The sequence below is a fragment of the Crocodylus siamensis genome, chromosome 1 (genome assembly GCF_052110815.1).
Source record: "Crocodylus siamensis isolate JL-2025a chromosome 1, ASM5211081v1, whole genome shotgun sequence".
In the NCBI taxonomy this organism is placed as follows: Eukaryota; Metazoa; Chordata; order Crocodylia; family Crocodylidae; genus Crocodylus; species Crocodylus siamensis.
Genome location: NC_143395.1, coordinates 224,540,390 through 224,563,594, shown reverse-complemented (window position 1 = coordinate 224,563,594; position 23,205 = coordinate 224,540,390). Strand labels below are relative to the sequence as shown.

General features: G+C 43.3%; 1 protein-coding gene across 2 annotated transcripts in view; it reads right to left on the bottom strand.

Moving 5' to 3' along the window:
• Positions 1-23,205, bottom strand: part of HJURP (Holliday junction recognition protein) — a 69,788-nt gene that overhangs the window by 6,434 nt on the left and 40,149 nt on the right. For both annotated transcript variants that reach the window (XM_090057954.1, XM_090057963.1), the window contains exons 7-11: positions 18,638-18,699; positions 14,019-14,132; positions 12,263-12,344; positions 8,956-10,481; positions 7,812-7,875 (exon numbers count right to left, since the gene is read on the bottom strand). In XM_090057954.1, the coding sequence (XP_089914080.1) occupies positions 7,812-7,875; positions 8,956-10,481; positions 12,263-12,344; positions 14,019-14,132; positions 18,638-18,699 (1,848 nt within the window). The remainder of the gene's footprint in view (positions 1-7,811; positions 7,876-8,955; positions 10,482-12,262; positions 12,345-14,018; positions 14,133-18,637; positions 18,700-23,205) is intronic.

Below are 23,205 nucleotides of genomic sequence, written 5' to 3'. Positions count from 1 at the left end.
ACCGCTATGTCAGGCAGAGATCCCTCCTCATCACTGCCATACCTGTATGCTAGGTATGACATCTCCAGTGCCAGCTGAGGCAGGACCAGTTGAATTACTTTACTGGCTTGTCTTTCTTTAAATAAAACTTGGCTTACTATAGTCTAAGTAGATTTAGAAAAGGTGACATTTCACACCCCCAGTTAAGAGGCAGTTTAGAATGCAACCAACTCTGTGCTTTTAAGCGTGCACAAATGACGGTTCCTTTCCAACATAGCATGTTGCTTCCAGAAGTGCAGGCCATGTACTAGGTGGATATAAAGGACCAAAAGGTGAGAGAGGGGCCCTAAAGAATGACTCTCAGATCTATTTAGGAGCCTATTGCCTCTCTCATTTAGGTACATTTGTATATCTGGGTCTCAGACTAGTTTATCCAACCTGGTAATCCTTACTAACAACTGGCTGTCAATGAAATTTTGGAAAGAGCATCATAGTAATGGCTATTGTATCTGAAGTCCTTCCTTCAAAACGAAGGCAAGTTTTACTGTACATAACATCTAGGATCAAAAAAATTCTTCATTTGACCCATTAGTTTCAAAAGCAAATAAAGCAAAAGGAGATTTCTACCCTTCCAACTGCAAATTAAAATGTGTGCAGCTTTCACAAACATGAATTTTGTAGTTATAAACCTCAAACTTATTAACCTTTCAGCTGATATACCCATATATCATTTATGATTATTCACAGAGGAGCACTTTATTGCAATGTACATCTCAAAAAACACTGAATAGTATTTATAGTGAAGGTAAAGGAACATTCATGTATCGTAAAAACATGCAAAGCAACAGCTTGCTTGTTGTAAAAGTAACCAATTTATAGTTTCTTCCCTTTTATAATACCCCAAAAATAACAATATGCAAAACTCTGCACGATTACATGCTGTTCTAACAATGCAAGGAAGAAAATTCTTTCCCTTGTAAAATAACCTTTTCAGAATTGTGGAGGGTGGGAAGAATGAGAAACATCGCTAGGCTATCTGCATTAATAGGAACATTGTCATGTTTCTGACAAGGCCCCTTATGTAGTACGTCATCAAGCTGAAAAGAAGTTTGGAAAAGTTTATGGGCTTCCTGGTACCCTACTGAAGTCCACATGGATTTTTTTCAGGAAGAGAGGGAACCATGAATGTCACTATATGTGCTGGGGCTCATCCTGCTACCCATTCATCTCCTGCTGGTGCATAACACATCCATAGATGCTTCTCAAGCAAATCCCAGGATGTCATTTGCCCCTTATACTCGGCCTTGGTGAGGCTGCAGCTGGAGTACTGGGTCCAGTTTTGGGCTCCACAATTCAAAAAGGATGTGGAGAAGCTTGAGAGAGTCCAGAGAAGAGCCACGTGCATGATCAAAGGTCAGGAAAACAGACCTTATGACGAATGGCTGAGAGCCATGGGGCTCTTTAGCCTGGAAAAGCGCAGGCTCAGGGGTGACCTGATGGCCACCTATAAGTTTATCGGGGTGACCACCAGTATCTGGGGGAACATTTGTTCACCAGAGCGCCCCAAGGGATGACAAGGGTGAATGGTTATAAACTACTGCAAGACCGTTTCAGGCTGGACATTTCTTTACTGTCCGAGCCCCCATGGTCTGGAACAGCCTGCCATCGGAAGTGGTTCAAGCACCTACATTGAACACCTTCAAGAGAAAATTGGATGCTTATCTTGCTGGGATCCTATGACCCCAGCTGACTTCCTGCCCTTTGGGTGGGGGGCTGGACTCGATGATCTCCCGAGGTCCCTTCCAGCCCTGATGTCTATGAAATCTATGAAACACTGAATCAAGGCCTTTCAATCAGAACAGATGTGCAAAACTCTACTCCTAGATCCTATCCCCTTCCTCTTGCCTTAGCCACTGGGGGTGGAATAAAAACGCACGCGCACATACTCTCACACCCATATTTACATGAATCTAAGACAATGTTGAATTTAAAGCAACTCTCCCAATAATCAGATTTCATACATGGAAAATTATAAATTTGCTATAATTTTCTCTGTGTGTGTGTGTGCGCGCGCGCGCGCTCCTCACTTAACGCTGTCCTGGTTAATGTTGTTTCATTATTACATTGCTGATCTATTAGAGAACGTACTCATTTAAAGTCATGCAATGTTTGGTTATAACATTTGGCCACCACCTGCTAGTAGGTAACTACTGTGACGCAATTGGATTTGCTTAACATCGTTTCACTTAACGTTGCATTTTTCAAGACTGTAACTACGAAGTTAAGCAAGGAGTAGCTGTAGTCTAATTATTGGATGGGCATCATAAATTCATCTCCCCACCTCTGTGGCATGGGAGCCAGCCATTAGTGCCCCCTGTCATTCCTCCCTCCCTCCCTCCCCCCCAGTGCCTGCCCCCCTGGCCAGCACTGCACCCCTGCCCAAAGCCTGTCTGTCCTCTGCTGCCACTGCCACTTCGGTCACTGGTTACCCTATGCAGTAGAAGTAATAGTGGCGGCAGCAGCTCCAGCTCTGGCTCCTGGCATGGTCTTCCCTGTAGCATGTCCCCCCACCCAGCATGACATGGCCTTTCCTGTCCTGCTTACCCCCACAAAACATAGTCTCTCCATCCTATCCTACTGTACAAGCTATCGCAAGTCACCTTGGCTCTGGCCAGCACCAGCAGCAGCAGCTCCTGCCCTAGCATTCAAGACAAAGCTCCCTGCATGTTAAAAATGGGGGAAAACCCTTGTCTTCAATTTGAGTAAATGTGTGTGCATGTGTATGTGTGTGTGATCTCACTATGCCTTGTCCTCAGATAAGCACAGAATGTTTTAGGGCAGGGGTGGGCAAAATATGGCCCACAGGCTGGATCCGGCCTGCCAACTGACTGGATCCAGCCTGTGGCTGCACATGCAGCGATCTGCATGGGGCTGAGCTCCACCTGCTCTCACTGGGGCAGCCTGCTCCATGGTCCTGCCCATGCTTGCCGGCCTGGGCCCTGACCCATGTGCATAGCTTCTAGTGGGGCTGTTCCTGGTGCTGCTCTGTTTTCCTTACTTCCAGTGCAAGCCGCCTGACTGAAGCTTCCCTACCCAGAGTGGCACAGCAGGGGGAGAAGGAGCAGAGCAGCACCCAGCTGGCTGCAGTCACACTGGGAACAGCCCTGCTGAAAGCAGTGTGTCTGGTGGGGCCTGGGCTGGCAGGGCTGTTCTGCTCCCCTCACCTCTAGCTGCAGCTCCTCTTCCTCCTGCACCACTCCAAGCCGTGGGGGAGCTTTAGGCAGGAGGCTCCTGCCTCAGTGTGTGGGGCTCTGGCTCCAGCTGCCTTCCACCTGTCAGCCCCAAACTGTCACTGACCCATGGCCCAGTCTTGCTTACCCACCCCATTCCCGAACACTGCTCTCCATCTACCCCAAAGTCCCATAGGTAGTATTGGTGTATTGTTGCGTAAGGGAGCCGGGCTGACTTGGCCCACAATAGGTCATCTAAACTCCCTATATGGCCCTCACCAAAAATAGTTGTCCACGCCTGGTCTAGGGAGTGAAAAATGTGGTTTCTTGTCCCTTTTATTATACAGGGATCCTAGGACAAGGGCACATCTCCACAATATCAAACTTGGAAACAGCAGCAGCTCTGCTCCTCATGCTCCTAGAAAACAGCATATGCCCTCTTGCAGGAACCGAAAAGTAACATTTATATGAGCTCCCTTCAGAGTAGTGCTGTAGTGGTCTCACTGCTGAAAGCCCAACATGTGAAAAGCACAAGAAATTGAGGAAACAAAGGACCTCTAATCTCTTTCAGCTGATCTTAAGTGTTCCTTGCAATAAAAGTAGAACATTCTCAGAGACCAATTCATTTTTTTCTGAGGTGATAACATCACCATTAGCTTTGAACTGAAAATCTGGAACTGAATGTAACTTATTGCACAGGAAATATTGACAACTGCTAATATGAGAAATACAAGAACAGAACAAAAGCGAAAGGAAATAAAAATCAGGAAACTGAAAGCAGAAAAAAAAAAGTTACAATTCAGTAGAGTTGTTGAAGGGGTAAGAAGAAAGGGTTCAACAAAGGAAGGAAAAAGACAGACTAGGACAACTATGAGTCAGCTGCTCACAGATAGGTGAGCTATTAATGGAAGAGGCAGAGAAGGTAAACTATCCAGTAACTAATTTACTTCAGTCACAAAAGACACCACACACATATACATACAAACATCTGACCACAAGACTAGCCAACATACTATCAACAAAGATCCTGTTGCATAAAAAATGTGTAAGAGAATTTTGACAACCTGAATGAATGCATGTCAGGAGGGACCGACAGAATTCACCCATGGGTGCTGAAAGAACTAGCTGTAGAGACAGCAGGCAAGTACTAAGGGGTCAAGAGCTGCCTGAGAGACTACCCCTCAGTGGCCTCACCAGTGAACTTTTGGGTCTGGAGTGCATTTCCAGCTGATACAGGACACACTCAGGCATATCCTGGCTGATACATGATGCTGCAACATAGAAGACTTGAGAAGTAGGGCTGTGAGAAGCTTCAGTTGCTGATTCGATTTGGCAGATTCGGCCTGATTCGGTGGCCGAATCTCTAAATCAAATCAGGAGCCTTGAGAGTTCAGATTCAATTTGGAGAGATTCGGAAAGATTCAATGATTTAGACATAGCTTTAAATATTTTTCTACATACCTCAAGGTACCAGGCAGCTTGTGAATGGTGCAATGATAGGGTGGATAGAGCGTCCCTCAGGAGCGTTGGGGAGTGGGGGGAGGTCCCCAGCGTGCTTGGTAGCAGACCTAAAGTGGACCAGAAGCACTTCTGGTCCACTTCCAGGTCTGCTGGGGAGCGTACTGGGGAGCCACCCTGCGCCCCCCCCGCTTGGCGACTGGAGCCTCCTGGGTCTGGGGGGGCACCCATGGTCCCCCCCCCGTGGCCAAATTGCCAAGCTGGGGTAGTATGGCAGGGCCCCCTGCACGCTCGGTGGAGGACCCGGAAGCGGACCAGAAATACTCATGGTCCACTTCCAGGTTTGGCGCAGAGCATACAGGGACCCCCACCCCTGCAGGACACTCCATCTGCCCCACCATCGCAGTGTTCACGAGCTGCACCTGGTACCCCGAGGTATGTAGAAAAGACATTTAAAACTGTGACTATGGCTGAATCACTGATTCTTCATATCTTCAGATTCAAATTTAGCCAAATTGAATTGGTGACAGTAATCTGAATCAACTAATCAAATCACCGTCCCTGGTTCGGGCCAAATCTGAACTGAATATGGCCTGTTTCGCACACCCCTACTGAGAAGGACTAATGTAGTGCCTACCTTTCCAATGGAGAAAAAGAAAGCTCAGAGCATCAAACACTGGTTAGACTCATTTCCCTACCTGAGAAGCTACTGGAGGAAACAAACCAGTAAATGTCAGGAGGACTAGGAATGCATGTGTTAAGAATAAACCATACTAAACAAACTTGATTATCTTCTTTAACAAGGGTAACTGAGTTGGTAGGAAAAGTAAGAGTTGAACATAATATCCCTGGACTTTAGTATGGCTTTGGACACAGTCCCACAAGATACTCTCGTGAGGAAACAGCAGAAGTGTGGGTAGCTAGAATTAGCATTAGCTGGCTGAATAACCATAAGCAAAGGGAATCTATTAATGGTTCAATGTCAGATGAGCAGAAGGTCCCAAGTGGGACTCCAAATGGACCTGTTCCATGTTCGGTGTTGTTTACTTTACAGGAAGAGAGTAAACTGATAAAATCTGCAGAGGACATACAAGTAATAGAGGCTATAAATGCTTTGGAGAAAAAGATTAAAATTAACATGCTAACGCCAGAAACTAAAACAGATGCATAGGGGATAACTGGCTTGGCAGTAGCACTAATGAAAAGGATCTGGAGGTTAAAGGTCACGAAATACTCAGAAACAACCAAAAATGCAAATCTGGGTTGCACTAGCAGAATCTCTATATGCAAGACAAGGAGGAGGATAGCACCACAATACTCAGTACTAGCTAAAGTACTTTTTTTCAGTTTAGGGTGCAACATTTCAAGAAAAGAGAAACTGAAAAGGAAGCAAGTGACAAACAGAATGCCAGTCATATAAGGAAAGGTTGAAGGAACAAGGCAGGGCTGGTTTGGAGAAAAGGAGACTTGGAGAGGATGGGAGGACAAGACCGTAGTTTTCAAATATGTAAAGATGATAAAAAAACTAGGGGTGCACCAATAAAGATTTTCTTGGCCAATCATGAACCAGGTATATCAGCCAATACTGATTTGATAACCAATTTACAGGAATGAAGCCGGGCAGAGTGGAGACCAGCTCCTTGCAAGTTAGTCTGTGGAGAGGAAGGGCAGCAGATTGAAATCACTATGTTGAGCTAGAGAGTGTCAAGGGCTGTGGCTGGGGGTGCTGCCCAGCCAGGGCAGTGAATAGGACCTAGGTCCAGGGCAGAGAGCGGGACAGAGCTGCAGGCAGCTTGTTCAGGGGATCAATATCCCGGTGCTTAAAAATGGTGGCGGGCGTGCTTGAACTAAAGCTTGGCAAATGAGCTTTAGTTCAAACGCTGCCTGCCACCACTGTTTTTAAGCACTCGGACACTTTTAACCGGAGCCAACTGGAGCGAGCGGGGGAATGTGGACTGCTTGCTGTGGGATCAGGGCTCTCTGCCCTGCTGCCCTTCCCTCAGGAGCACTTGGTTGCACGTCCCCTGACTGCCTGGCAGCAGGAGGCATAACTTGCCACCCCCACTGCTGCCAGGGGGCATGTAACTAGCACAGGACTCTTGAGGGAAAGGCAGCAGAGCAGAGCCATGAGCTGAGCATGCAGCTTGCATCTGCTCCATGCACAAAACTAGGGGACATATGCTCCCCTATGCCTGTCCCAGGGGGTGTGCACAGCATAGGGGAGTCACCCCCCGCCCTGCACCCCTTGGAAAAGCTGCCTGCGGCTCCATCCTGCTTGCCGCTCCAGTCCCAGTTCCCATTCATTGCCAAGGCTGGGCAGTGCCCCCAGCCCTTGCCCTGCTCCCTCCCTCACCGTGAGGGACCTCGATCTGCACTCCCCCCACACCCATTCCCTCCCCCATGTCCCATCCCTGCCACAAACTTACCTGTGGGTCACTGCTCTCTGGGGCATCTGGGGGCCCTCGCCAGAAGGCATACTCTATTTATTACTTAATGTTATTGGCCACACCACCCAAAAAAGCCGATAATGTTAATTTTCCTTTTATTGGTGCTGATCCAATATGGCATTGATATATTGGTGCACCTCTACAAAAAACATTCTTGATTTTTCAAATTTAGAGCTTGAGCAAATTCTCTTATCAACTCAAGCACACCATTCTTATCACTTAGATTAACTAGCTTACTGAGTTTAAGGCACAAAACAAACCACATTTTGCCAAATGCAGCTGGAAGTTGACATACCCTAAAACTGTTAATAAAAGTATTTGGTTCCTAAAGGATAAGATTAACTAATTACCAATTTCCCCATTCACATTAACAGAGAGATGTGTACATCACTTGAAGCAGATCAGAGAAAAAAAACACTATATAATTTTTTTTATAAAGAGTTTCTGGTTTAATGGAAGAAGACAATAGCCAAACAACTCTCAAGCTGCAGTTCACAAAACCTTTCATGATTTGTTTTGCATGAGGTGTGTTTTGGGGGGAAGGGAAATGGATGTCATTTAGGAAATGGTTTGCAGAGATCTACTGGCTTATCCTTTAAAGCAGTTCTCCTAACCTATAAAGCAAGGCCTTCTGGAACTTACCTTATCCTTTAAAGCAGTTCTCCTAACCTATAATGCAAGGCCTTCTGGAACTTACCTTGCAGGAAAGTACTTGGATGAACAAGAAAAGTACGATTTGGAGAAGCAGGAAACCCAACATTCTGAAAGAAAATCATTGATAAATTAAATGAGTTTTCAAACATCTCAGCATTCATTGCATGAAATGGAGAGCAGCATTGTCTCTAAGCTGCGTGGCGTGCATGGCCACGCTTTGCAGCATAGCATGAGCATGCCTGCATGGCCACACACGCCACACAGCTTAGAGGAAACACTGCTGGAGAACAGGACAAGAAACCCTGGACTACAGGACCAATTTAAGACCTATGAAAATTAGTAAAAAGCTATTGGTTTCAACAGGATTGTATGAAGTTTTTAACATCAATTTTTCCAACAATAAAAGGGGAGTAGTACTCGCCAGTTTCACAGGAAAGTTGTGAAGGGCTAGGGACAGAAATTACACACAAACAGGTCTAAGTAATTGGAAACTGGTTCAAATCTGGAATATAACAGAAGTTCAGTAAACATAAACTACTTTCAAAATGGCTGAAACTGGTTTAAGATAAATATGGATGGGTGTCGTATCAGGCTTAAGTGATTTAGGTTAAATCAGTTTATTGAACTCCCAGATCCCCTCCAGAGTTCAGTTAACTCTCAGTCCTACACCATCCCAGGATGCTTTTCATCTCCCCCGCAATTCCCCACCTCACAGAGTGGGCAGGCTAGCCTTGGCCCAAGCTGTCTTGCTCCAGCTGAGCAAGTGGGTGTGTTGTAGTGCCCCCCACCGCCTGGCTTTTGGCCAGGACCACTGCAGGCATGTGGTTGCTTTTCCTAAATCAAAAATGAATGTCTGTTCACTTGTGTGTCAGTTTAATATACATAGTTTAGACTAACCTGTGAAAATTGAATCAATTTAGCCTTGGGCTTTTTTGACTGTCTTTACCTAGCTGGCATGATTTAGTTAATGTTCAAAGAACAACATTTTTGGGTTTTTTTTTCTTTCAATAGTCATTGCAATCAACTAAAGATATTGTTTAATATTTTTAAATTATTTGACTGCTTCTACATTAAAATAAGGCTGAAAGTTTTCCCCAGGATGTACATTTTATGAGGGCACAAGAAGACTTTTAACATTTCAGGTGTGTTCGTGGGGAAAAAAGGCAATACAGTAAAAGTTTCCTTACAAAGTTCTCAGAGTCATAATTTTGATTATTTGGACTTTGAGAGAGGCTGGCAACAATCCCATCATTTGTGTTTGATAAGTCCATGCCAGTCGCCTGAGGGTTAACATGTTTCTTATGAGAGGACTTTGGACTTGCTCCTTTAGGACAGTAAGATTCAGGTACATTTTTCAGTCTCTTTAGTGGTGAAAACAGAAGATCTTCCTTATGGATATCTGCTACTCTCTTAATTCTGGCCAAAGAAGGCAAAGTTCGTATGGGTGAATTAATTAGGGCATTTACAGTTTCAGACATTTGTATGCATTCATATTTCCTTAAGTTTGAAGCTCTTAAAAAAGTAGGGAGTTTTGGAAGCCCTTCAGTATGTAACTTCTGGTAAATCTTGTCAAATGCATGATCATACTGTTTATGACATGTCTCAGAATCAGAAAAATTAATTTTGAATAAACTTTCTCTCTCTTCAAATCTCCTTAGGCTTGAAGGAGTTTTTGGAAATATAAGTGGTTTCTGAAGTTCTTTAGAGCACAGCTTCTGGTAAACTTTTTCAAACGCAGTCTCATATTTCTGCTGAGCCTTGCTAGGACTCCGATTCATAGGAAGTGAGGAAAATGAATGACTGCGCTGCAACAAAACACCTTCTTTGATTGGCTTTATTTCAGGTTGTCTGTGAAATGCATCTGATGTTCTTGCTAAGGAGTAGTTGTTCAGTGACAGAAAGGTATCAGCATCAACATTAAAGTTGCAAGTGGGAGAATTTCTCTCTGAGGTACTATCAAAAGTTACACCATCAATTTTGCTGTTCTCGCCATCCTTCATTAGACAAAGAGACACTGATCCCAAACCTCCAGTGCAAGTTACAAAAGGGTATTTCTGAGAAGATATTTCAGGAAGCTTCTCAGTTGGGCTACTTTGAGAATGGTTCAGTGACACAGCGGCCCGAGATGGACTCTCAATCAACAATGTTTCATCTGTTCTAACGACTGCATTTGGAAAACCAGTTGACTTCAAGATGTTTTGGTCTGTTGTTTCAGTGTAATTACTGGTGAAACTTCCAGAACAGTCTATTATACAGTCTATTTCCATTGCTTCGGTATTAAAAGGTAAGCAAGACAGCACATCAGATTCATCCCTAGTTAAACATGTGTCATAATTATTCTCATTGACTTTATTTCCAGGAAGTAATTTTTGTTTCTCCTGATCATTACCATCATCATGTGTGTTCTGCAGGCTGCACTTTACTTTAGCTGGCCTGAACCTTTTTGTTTTTACCATGGTAACATTAAGTCTTGGTTTTTTAGGATGCCATCCTCTGCGTCTGTAGTTTCTGATTATGTAATCAGCTATTTTTCTTTGAGTTTGTCTGTTGATCAGTTTACTAAGGTTCTCCACCATGCTTGGATACAAGTCTGCAAGTGTGACATTGCTCCAGGAACATTCTTCATCTGCAGACTGGTACTCTTCATAAAAGCTATCATAGCCAGTTTCATTTTTCTTTGTGAGAGGTTGACATCTGGGTGCAATTGTATCTTCTGAACAAAAAGAAACAGTGGAAACATGTGATTTGAGATTTGGAAGCAAAACATGTTACCTGACTCTGCCTTCCTCCTGAAACCATTATCTTAGCTTCCTTATAGACCAAATAAAGTTAGGCAAAATAGTAATTAGAAACTTTCTAGTAACATTTATTACATACTATAAGTCTATAACTTTTATAGACTGTCAAATGCTGTAAAGTATTCTGTGTTGATCTTCATCTCTTAAATGAAGCTTTATAAAACTCAGCTTTAATAAAGATTTTTTTGGATACGTGATTAAAATCTCTAGTATTTTTTCAGCATAATTATCATCAAGTTAAAGGGTAATTAAGCAAGAAGATTTTTATACGTATTTTGTGAACATTTTTGTATTAATAGATTACAGAAAATGGATAATGTTTTAGAAAATAAAATGTAAAGTTATTTTAGAAAGGAGGCCAAAAAGTGCTTGAGAGAGAAATCTAATGCTGAAAGAATGTTAAAGTACTTTCATTCCAAAGGCAAAACAGTCTCTCCTTTTCAAAATTTCTGACATTGACTGGTAAGTCCAAGGTAAATTTCTTAGAAAGGGATGGCATAAAACAAGCCTTAAAACATAAGAAAATACAGCATTAAATTTACTTTGTTCATTTATAAAATGTAAACATTTTTGGTCTATGAGGCAAAACATAATATGCTGTGAAGTGTTAAGTATTTCATACAAAAGTAACCAAATATTAATTAATGGAACTAGGAGCACTCATGTTAGTTTCTCTCATGAAAGAGACTAACACTCTTGAGATTAAATTACAATTGCGTAATGAGCAACACAATAATTAACTTTGTTCTATTGTTTAACAAAACTAAAAGAATCACTTTATTATCTAGAGTGCTTTGCTGCATATTCCTATAAGACTGCAGGAGCCTTGAATGTGTCAGTAATAGAAACTTCCCTTGGGCTGAAGCACTATATTGATAGGCCCAATATCTGTAGTCTCTAGAGGGGTGAAACTTGAACTTAAATGAATGGGAGTCTTCTGTTGCAGGTTTGCAGGATTTTAGTCTGGTACTGTCTTGCAGAAGAAAGGGGACAAAAGTAGCAAGGAAGCAAATCCAACAGATATATTGGACAAAAATTAATCATTGTATTCCCTGCATTTAAACCAAGGCAAACACTAAAGCATGTAAAAATTCATAGATTCATAGATGTTAGGGGCTGGAAGGGACCTCTCAAGACCAGGTCCAGCCCCCTGTGCTTGGGCAGGTTAAGACTGCTGAGGTCAGATGACCCCAGCAAGGTGAGCATCCAGATGTTTTCTGAAGCTATCTAGAGTAGGTGACTGAACCAGGAGGGAGGAGCTTAAACAACCAAGCTTAAATATTATTGAGCTTTTTTTAAGTGCTGTGGTAGCTGGGAACATATGGGAAGCAAGATATATTTGGTAATAGCTTTAATTGGACCAAGAGAGCGGTGTTTGTGCAGGTGTTCCATGACTTACTAATAATTTATTATTAATTGACCTAATAACAGATACTACCAAACAAAACTTTCTTCTCAGAATTCTCAAAAGCTTTTTTCTGGTCACTTTTAATTAACTGGGCTTCATTTATACTAGCCACTTTTTCCTTTTAATTTTTGAAAGACACTTCTAGAAAAGCATTAATAATGCACCTATATGTACCTGCGCCTTAAGAGTTCAAGCCACTGTACCTTCATGTTTAGATAATGCACACTCTTCTATGTTTCCAGTAAAACATGTTAAAATCATTAATAATATGTTCAGTATCATGCTCACCAGATACAAATCTAGATTTCTCCATGAGCCCTTGTAATGGAGAAAGTAGGTGAATACTTTCCGGTTTTTCTCTAGGTGCCACCTGAAAAAAAACCTCACAGAACTCAATTAGAGAATCTATTACATTAGTGCCCAAGCATCATTGGATTGTGACATCCATTTTACTAGTGCTAAATAAAGAGAGAGAGAGAGGCATGACCTTGTTCCGGAGTAGCTTAATGAAATCCAGGAAGAGAAAGTTCCATTCAATACTTGCTCCAGTTTAATAAAAGCTTCAATAAGATTTATTAAGCAAAACAATTGTAGGTTAAACTTCAAAGGACATTTTGTAGAGTATGCAAAATCTTATATCACCTTTGTTCATTTCTAAATTAAACATAAAATTTACATTTCGTTCCCAAATATTTAAATTTACTTAGATTTATAAGACAAGTACTAGGCAACTCATCAACAAGCCTAACTTCTATTTTCCTTAAAGAACAACCATAACAATACTAGTTCTTCAGCATAGGGATATAAATAATATTTAAAAAATATCTGTTTAGCCTCCTCTAATCATATCGGTTAAACGATTTAAGTGGTAACAGAGAAGATTGGACATGGCTGCTGCTGCTGGGAGCTGCTCCCTGGGCCATTTGACTGAAGGGGAGGGGAAGGAAAGGGGAGGTAGCGGTGGGATACCCTACCAGACAACTCAGATGCAGCAGTAGGCGAGGGGCTGAAGCCATTGGCGTGCTGGGAAAGGAGGGACATCTCTGAACAAGCAGCTAATTAAGCTGCCCGCTGTCTTCCTCTTTAACCTCATAGGCTATGGTTATTAGTCTCTCCTCTTGCCCCTCCCTCTTCTCCTTGCTCCTCCCTCCTGCCTGCCCTGCTGCCTTCCTGTTCCTGGGGCACTGTGCCGCTTTCCTTTTGAGCCAGACTGCGCCCTTTGCTAAAAGTTAACCGGTAATGAATTACCAATATAAATACACTTAACACTGAAGTGTTTATCCTTTCACATCCCTACTTTAGCAGGCCAACTAAGATGTGTAAATTCGTCTTTACTTCTATAACTGGAAAAAATTACATGCAATGTAAAAAAGGCTATTTGAATACTGTTTGCTCAGTTTCTTTAAATTTTCCTTTAACACTAAAAGCAATGGGGACAAAGCTCATCTCAAGATACAAAAGCCAAATCAAAACTCAGATTACAAAGAGGAAATAAAATTATACTCTGTATGGCAATTATAATAATAAAAAAAATTCCATAAACATTACTTGACAGGGTCTGTAACCCATATTGAAGGAAAAAAAAAAAGTCATTAGGAGACTACAAAGAAATAGCTAAGCATTTAAAGTAATGTTACATAAATTAGCTAATGTAGTATAGATTAATATTTAGCAACCAAAAAAATCACTCCCAAAATCAGTCTTAATGAGCTTATTAAAGTTTACTCTAATAGGATATCACTGGATTTCCACCAAGAAGAGGAGAGGAAAATAGACTGGGATATACTGCGCCCAACCCTGTATTTATAATGGGTACACTGATTCAGCAGTTTCCTTAGTACATTAAGTTTTAAATCAATTCAAATGTTTATAAGTGATTAAGATGCTCTATCTTCAAGAAAATTATTCTATTTTCTACTAATGAAGCTCCTGCACATCTGAATTGTTCCTAGCAACAGGCACACTAAGTAATAAGTTGGCAAGTAGTTTAAAAATACAATTTTAAACAGTTAATGGATTCTATCAAAATGTAGTAATATGTTACCGTAATCCACTTGGGAATGTTCCTATCATCACCTTGTACTATAACATCCACACGAACTCTGAATTTGTCTCCCATTTCCATCTCAGAAAGGTCTGCAAGCAGCCGATTATTTTCCTATCATCGGTAAAAAAGAGCCCACACAAGAAATAGCCATGTCAACAGAATATTATGAAGTACAAATTAATAAAATACTTTGTCAAAAACATCCCTATTATTCAAATTAATCAAAAAATTTAAAAACACAGATAGAACTATTAATAAATACATTCTTACGGCATACTCAAAATACTGAATGAAGTACCTTTACACTCCAAATTATTTTTTACGTACATGTATATTACGTTCTATATAAAAAAAAAAAAGATTGCATTCCTAAAAGTAGTACACATATAAATAGCTACATCCAAGTCCTTAGAGAAGGTTTATCTTCCAAAAACTTGCATGATTACACTATGTGAGCAGGTTAAAAACAATGCTACTCCACCTACTCTACTATCCAACTTCAGTATTGCAGACTTGCTTCACCTTGATCATTAAGGAAAAAAAATGTTGATTATGATTTTGGGAGAGGGGGAAGATTTTTCTTGAGAGGTAAAAACAGCAGATTGTTGCCCTGGATGCCTAAAGTCTGCCCCTGGCTATATCACTGATTGATGAGGGGACCTTGAGCTAGAACACCCCTGGCTCAGCGGGTGTAAACAGATATCACTCTTGTGCCACCAAAGTGAGCAAACAGACATCCTAGCTCCATCTCACACTTCCAAGTGCCTAAGGAAATTACAGTTTGTGATGACCTAAATGGCAAGACAGTTTTTTGCTTGCGCCATGGGAATTCTCTTGCAGAGAATTCTTGCAGCACAAGTATCAGGCTGTCACACCTTGACTCAGGACACACATCTGCAAGTAGAGGAACCTGCATGGGCTGTCCCACAGGATTAGGCCACCAAAGCACCAGGGGGACCTGACTTCATGGAACAGCAGCTCTGGTGATGTCTATGGATGCCAGTGAGCTGGATCAGCTGTGCAGGGACACATCCCACCCCAGCCGATCCTATTCTGAAGATGACCGTTCTTAGCCAGTGTCCCTCAGTAGAAAGTAGATAATAAAAAGCCAAAAACGTTTTGAAAGAGGAGCTGGCCCTGGACAGATGTTCTGTTTGAAGTGCTCCAGACAACAAGTGTACAGGCATGCATGGACAAAACATTTCCTACAATCCCTCTATGCACCATTTGGAACACTCAGTTGGAACACCAGAGTGTTCAGTCCTCCGTTATCCCACAGTGCTTCATGGGGTGAGGGTTGAGGGCAGGGCAGACAGCTAACAAGTGCTCTCATGTGAGCTAAGTGGTTATCCACCTTACTTCACTCCCACTCCCTCCTTCCTCTGCTCTCCCAAAGACGACTAAGATGCTGAAGGACTGCATTTGCTCCTACCATGCCCCATGGCTAAAGCTTCAGTATACCATTACAGAGATTTGGAATATGATGTGGGGAGGTCCTGGTTGGAAACCATAGATCTGCCAAGAACTGAAGGGCTTTGAACTGGAGTAGAATTTTGAGCACTTCAAATGCACATCTGTCTACGGCCTTTCTAAATGCCAAAATCCTTGGTGACAGTTACTCCAGAGTCAGAGAACCACAAACATAAAATTTCCATCCTTGGAAACTTTCAAAAGTAGATTAGACAGACACTTGGCAAGGATGGTTTAGTCAGGGATGATCCTGCCTTGAGCAGGGGGCTAGACTAGATGACCTTATGAGGTCTCTTTCAGTCCTACTTTCCTATGATCTTATAAAGGGGATCATAGGAAAGTGGAGCTGAAAGGGACCTCCTGAGTTTCTTTAGGTAGACTGTTTCAATGCCTGACCCCCCCTCATAGTCAGGAAGTTCTTCCTAATTTCCAACCTAAAATTTCCGCTGCTGCAGTTTGAGGCCATTTCTCCTAGTCCTGTCCCCTGCAGCCCTAGAGAAAAGCCCATTTCCACCCTCTTCATAATCACCCTTCAGGTATTTGAAAACTGTTATCAAATCCCCACTTGGTCATTTCTTCAGATGAAATAACCCTAGTTCTTTCAGCCTTAAAATTCGTCTCCCAGGCCCCTAATCATTTTTCTTGCTCTGCAAAGGACTCTTTCCAAACTGTCCATGTCCTTTTTGAAGTATAGGGCCTAAGACTACAAACATTACTCCAAATGGGTTCTTAACAGTACTGAATAGAGCAAAAGAATCACTTCCCTTGATTTGCAACTGACACCCCTATTAATATAATCCAGGATGCTGCTGGCTTTTTTTTTTTTTTTGCAATAAGAGCACACTGTTGACTCATGTTCTGCTTACAGTTTGCCATAACCCTATGGGGTCCTTCTCTGCAGTACTGCAGCCTAGCCAATCATCCCCAGTCTGCATTTGTGCATGTAATCGTTCTGTCCCAAATGCAGAACTTTGCATGTCTCAAATTATATTTAATTTGTTATATATGATAAAAAACAGCAGCCACGGGCATGATAATCCACACACAAGTATTTGTTCCCCTTAATTCACTCTTTTACCTGTGTCTCAGCATTTCTGAGTGCGAATGGGCCTTTATCAAAATATGAGTTTCATTATCGAATCAGACACATGTTCATTTAGTATCTTGTTTTTGGCCACTACCACATGCTTTAGAAAGTATGTGTAAGAAGCCTGAAGAAAGCAGACATGGGGTATGCCCTACATACTAGACCTTACCCGACTTAACTATCTTGAGGTTGGCCTGAAGCCTTGTTATTAATATCACCTCTAAAAAAAATAATAATTATGCTGCTTGTAACCACTTTGCAGTTTTGATATCCACCCCTTTTGGAATGCTGCCAGCTTCTCAGCTTCAATGACTGCCTGCCTGTGGCAAAAGGTTTCACATTTGATATATGTGTTTGCGAGAAAGCATTTCCCTCCTTTTACTTATTTTGCTTTCACCACATTCTACTTTCCCCAAGTTCTTGTACTCGATGACCAGATCAGAAAAAGCTGAGTACAGGCTCTATACTATCCATTATTTTATATACTTTTACTGTAACCCCTTAATTCATGCCTTTCAACAATCTCACGTTAAAAACCATGTCAACATTTGAGCCTCATGTTTCTGATCATTCATATTATTCCATCCCATTCTGCCATAAACTTGGAGATGGGTGTTGCTCAAGAAAATTTAAGACAGCTTTAAAATAAATTAAGGTTTTTTTAATTTAAACTTAGATCTTAACTAAATTATCTGTATGGTTTTAGTGAAGCTGAAGAGTTGAGCTGAAGGGTCTAGGCCTGAACTTGGAGAAGAAAAAGTATCAAGTTTTGTAAGATATTGGAAAAAAATCTTCATAAGATATAGGAGAGTTTCCAGCCAGTCTGAGGTATCCTTAGAGAGAGATGAAAACTTTTGAAGCATATTTTTCTCTCCTACTACCCTTATAATTAATGCATATTGATGCAAATTGAAAGACTTAACATGACAGGCCTGGGGCATCAAATGTATGGCTCATGGGCCAGATTTGCCCTGCACTGACATGCTGTGTGATCCATGGGGCTGGTAGCGGGGACAGGAATTCAGGATGAGACCTGCTGCATAACCAGGGCACAAAACCACACTGGGCATGCAGGATGGTGGCCCCACACTTGTGTTTGAATCTTTCCTGCAAGAAGCCCTGCAGTCTAGATCCAGCCTGGAGGCAGGGCAAGTTTGACACCCCATGACAGGCCAAGTTACTTACCTAACAGGGACAGAATAGTATGAAAGCAGGGTGTGGCAAGGGGTGGTAGGGATGACAGGACAGCTTTGATTTTTTTGCTTTCGGCACTGCTTTTAGTCTTTCAGTGTTCAAAAAAGGAAAAACGCTTTATCTGTGTCAAGTCCAGTTGAATCCAGTGAGATAACAGTAGTGTAAATAAATAAAATAAAAGGGGAAATAACTGAACTGGCAAAATGGATTAAGGAAAATTGCAAATGGTATTTCAGATGAAGTCTCACAATTTATTTATATAGAAACACATAGAGTATGACTACATGGGACAACGCAGTGCCATGCAGAGATATGCTGAGCTAGCTGTAAATGCACTAGCCCTGGAACCAGAAAGCAGGGTAGCTGAATTAGTACAGTGCTATGCCAGGCTAAGTAGCCCCCAGGGCTCTGCAACTTATTAAAGCCTAGTTTGCCCTCAGTCTTCCCTCATTTGCTCTTTAAGATCATGTAAGTCCCTAACTGTCCTCAGTGGGACTAAGAAACCTAAAGAGCAGCTTATGTGAAATGGCTTTGGGGATTACCACTTAGTTCATAAAAGGACTGCAAGGGCTAACAAAATATCTGTTAGCAACCTCAGAGGACTGAAGGACTCAGATCTAGACACAGGCGTTCTAACAACAAAGAAAGAGATGCATATGAATGAAGAAGAGAAACTTGTTACAGTTGCAGCCTGTACAGTACCCCAGTTGCAGCTAACCAGGTTTTGCAACCATCTGCCAAGCACCTTTCACAAAAAAGTCCACATAAAAATAGTTTAAATAAAAACAAACACGAAACGAAAACGAGAAACAGAGAGACTGTCCCATTATAATTAATGCAGAAAGCACAACAGAAATGATCTTACCTCTAGGTTAACATTTTCAAAGCTTCTTCTAATTGAAACCAAATCTGCTTTGTTTTCTATATCTGCAATTGAAATTAAACACTGAATAAAATCCACTTGCATCCTGCAACAACTGCAATTCATTAATTTTTCTATGAATTAATAACACACAGATACTATCAAGACCAGTTGTAATAGCAACATCATAGGAAAGCAGGGGTGGAAAGAACCTCATGAGGCCACTTAGTCCAGTCCCCTGCTCAATGCAGGATCACCCCCTGACTAAACCATCTTTGCCAAACTGCTTTTGCCTTTTTAAACTGCATTTGAAAGTTTCCAAAGGCAGAAATTTAGGTTGGAGCTTAGCGGAAATTCCACAAATTCAAGGTAGCCTGTTCTGTTACTTCTTTTGATTGGCAAGCAAGACTCCTGTTACAACCCAATATGCTGCTGGCTGTTTTTGCAACCAAAACACTTCCTTCCTTTTTCATGCCTCCTTGTGACAAAGAATTTAGCAGAATCCACAGATTGGTTGGTATCTGACAAGGCTGCACCATGAGCGCTTCTGTTGCAGCCTCAAACTTGCAAGCTCTGGCCTGTCAACTGTGCACCTGAGTGCGCATGCCACCTCAGCCCCACAAAAACACTATTGGCTCATAATCAGCTTATGGTCCCCTGTAGTCCCCAGGTCCTTTTCTTCAGTACTGGCTAGTCAGACTCCGGTCTGTATATGTGCATGTAATTATTCCATGCCAAGTGCAAGACTTTACACATGGTCATGCTAAATTTCACCTGACTAATTTTGGACCATTTCTTCAGCTTTTCTCCCCCAACCCTCCAGACTGTAACTCCACTCAACAGAATTGCTAAGCATGCACTCAGTCTCCTCGCCCAAATCCATTAAAGAAGAACTAAAAAACAATGAATTTAGGAAAGACCCCTGGGAAACCCCTCCTGATGCCTCTTCCCAATTAAGCATTAAGCCATTGATGACTACCTATTGGGCGTGTCTACATGAGAAGTATACTGCACAGTTGATTAAGTAACTATGCAGCAAGTGTCTCGCTGCACAGTAAACATCTTGATATCTACACATGTGCTTCTATTAGGGCATACAAAATTAGTAAACTCTGTAGCATGGCAGTACTTGTAAAATACAAGTACTACTCTGCTGCAGTTTTTTTTCATGTGCAACAGGCTTGGGTTAGATCAGGCTTGTTCGCCACGCGGCCCGCCAAGCCATTTTTTGTGGCCCACAGCGCTGCAACGGGAAACGAAAGTAAACGTTTACTTTCGTTCCCACCCCTTGTCCCTCCCCCAACCCCTCAGGAGCTTTCTAATGGCTGCTGAAGGGCTGGGGAGGGGGCAAGGTTCCCACACGCACCGCATCAGCCTGACGTTGCTAACGCGGTGCAGCTTCTCCCCTCTCCCCTCATTTCATGGTGTCCCTTCCTCACCCCACCCCTCCCTTCCTCATTTGCATGCCAGCTCCTTCCCTCTCCCACATTGCAGGATTTCTGTTCCTAGCCCCACCCCTCCTTATTTCCATGCCGGCCCTGCCCTGCGCCGGTCCTGGCCGGCCGCATGGGCTGGAGCAGGTCGCAGTCCAGTGGGTGGGCAGGTGCAGAGAGCACACATGCCGGTGCAGAGGGATGCTGCCGTGGCCAGGCCCGCAGGACAAGCTGCTGCCACTGCTGCTGTGGCTGTTGGGGTGGGAAGCCGGCGCAGCTCCTGCAGACATCGTGCTGGGGATGGCGAGTCACGGGCCCTGGGGAGTGAGGGACCCCTGCCGCTTGGGCTCAGGCTGCCCTGAGGAAGAGGGAGCAGGGGGGTGTCCCTGCACCCCCTGTAGAGCCCCCACATGTCCCCCTGGCTGCTGAGCCCAGGTGCATAGGTGTGAGAGCATCCTCGAGGCCGCCCAGGTGGCAGGGAGGACATGGTGGGGTCAGGCAGCACCTCTCAACCCCTGCGCCCCCAGGCTGCGGCCTGACTTGACAGGCCACACGAATGCCTGCTCCTGCCGGCCCACTGGGTGATAAAAAGTTCATGATCTGGCCCCACATTCAAAAAGGTTGGACACCCCTGGTTTAGATACTACTTCTGCTAGCTGAGACACAAGGGTACTTTAGCCTAGGGAATGCCTCCTGACTAGCCTCACACTGAAGCACCCTCTTGCCTCAGCCAGCCCCTGCGCAGCATGTGGAGCCCAGTCAGTTCCCTGCCAGCTGCTCCAAATGGACTCTATGTGATATGCACAATTAAACCCTGGAGCAATAAGCTCTGGAGTTTATTTGTGTGCATTACTTGCATGTGGGGACATGCCCATTGAAAATGATGATGTGACCAGTTTTGTATCCACCTTAAAATACTTTCTCCTAGTATTTCCTTAGCTTGTTAATGAGAATGTCATGGGATACAGTGTAAAAAGCCTTGCTAAATCCAAGGTGCATTACATACACAGCTCTCCCCTATCCATAGAACCTGTCACCTTATCACAGAAGGAAATCAGTTGGTTAGGCATGACTTCCTCCTGGTGATTGCATGGTGGCTGTTCCAGATCACTTTGTTCTTCTCTAGGTGCCTTAGAATAGATTCTCTGAGGACCTGCTTCATGATCTTTCCTGGTATCAAGGTCAGACTGATTGGTCTGTAATTCCCCAGATCCTCCTCCTTTCTGTTCTTAAAGATGGGCACTATGTTCTTCTCGTCTTTGTTCTGCTCTTCTCCTTCCTTTCTCCCCATAGGATCTTGATCTCTGTCACTTCATGAACAGTCACCCAAGCTGGCTTCTACTTTCATGTTCTCAACCAATTCTTTCCTGTTTGTGAGCAGCAAGTTGAAAACAGCTTCCCCTCTAGTTGACTTTTCCACCACCTCTATCCAAAAGTTATCCCCAGCACACTCCAAGGATTTTCTGGTCTGCCTGTGCACTGCTGTGTTTCCTTCCCAGTACATGTCACAATAACTGAAGTCACCCATGAGAACCAGATCCTATTACTGGTTTAAAAAAAGGCCTTGTACACCTCTTCTTCCTGGTTTGGTAGCCTATGCAGAGGCCAAGTGGCATCCATCCTTTTGTTATTTCATCCAATCTTTACCCAGAGGCTTTCCACAGGCCTACTTTCTACTTTGTAATGTGCCTCACAACACGCATACACCTCCTACATATATAGTTTTGGCCAACTTGACCAAAAAAAGTTCCAAACAAAATATGTTTTTTAAAGCTTTTATAATACCTAATGAAAACATTCCCTTGTTTTACATTTCCAATTTAAATTGTATTGAATGTGTATGGGTTGTAGGCACCAGAGCCATGTCGAAAAGTTCAGGTTAATTACCTCAAAGCAGAGTTCTTCCAGATAAGCACCGATATGTCGAGTCTACAGAACGAACCTACTTGTCAGGCACCCAGGCGTTCCCTTTACAGTGCTGCTGCTTTCTGTCAAAATAGTTCCTAAAACATTCCAAGGGCACAACTCCACAAGCACAACATACTTGTGCTACCTCAGGCCCTTCTATGGCTTAGAAAAGATTTTATCTGGATTTCCTACAGAAGATGATGGGAGGAAAAGGTGAACGTGCAAGGCATGTCTCCGTGAGCGGGAACATGTGCTTCTTGGGGAAAAAAGTAGTAGCACAGTATGTGCCGCTGCTGCTTGTCCCTGTGAAACATCTGGGAGTGCACACTCTGGAGCACGCATTACTCAGGGTAGGGCTGGAAAAGCTGGGAAAGCTGAGGCCTGCACCTGGGCTGGTCCCAGCACCCTTACCTGGGGCAATCATAGATTTTCATAGACATTAGGGCTGGAAGGGACCTCGGGAGATCATCGAGTGCAGCCCCCTGCCCAAAGGGCAGGAAGTCAGCTGGGGTCATAGGATCCCAGCAAGATAAGCATCCAATTTGCTCTTGAAGGTGTTCAATGTAGGTGCTTGAACCACCTCCGCTGGCAGACTGTTCCAGACCTTGGGGGCTTGGACAGTAAAGAAATTCTTCCTTATGTCCAGCCTGAAACGGTCTTGCAGGAGTTTGTGACCGTTCAACCTCGTCATCCCTTGGGGCGCTCTGGTGAACAGACGTTTCCCCAGATCCTGGTGGTCACCCCGATAAACTTATAGGTGGCCATCAGATCACCCTTGAGCCTGCGCTTTTCTAGGCTAAAGAGTCCCATGGCTCTCAGCCTGTCATCGTAAGATCTGTTTTCCTGACCTCTGATCATGCACGTGGGTCTCCTCTGGACTCTCTCAAGCTTCTCCACATCCTTTTTGAATTGTGGAGCCCAAAACTGGACGCAGTACTCCAGCTGCGGCCTCACCAAGGCCGAGTACAAGGGGAGAATGACGTCCCGGGATTTGCTCGAGAAGCATCTATGGATGCATGCCAGCATTTTGGTCGCTTTACTAGCCGCAGCATCGCATTGCAGGCTCATGTTCATCTTGTGGTCAATGATGACCCCCAAGTCTTTTTCTTCTGCAGTGCTAACCAACGTAGCGCTGCCGAGCCTATAAGGATGCTGCAGGTTTTTCTTCCCAAGGTGGAGAACCTTGCATTTTTCGGTGTTAAACACCATGAGGTTCTCGTCTGCCCATTT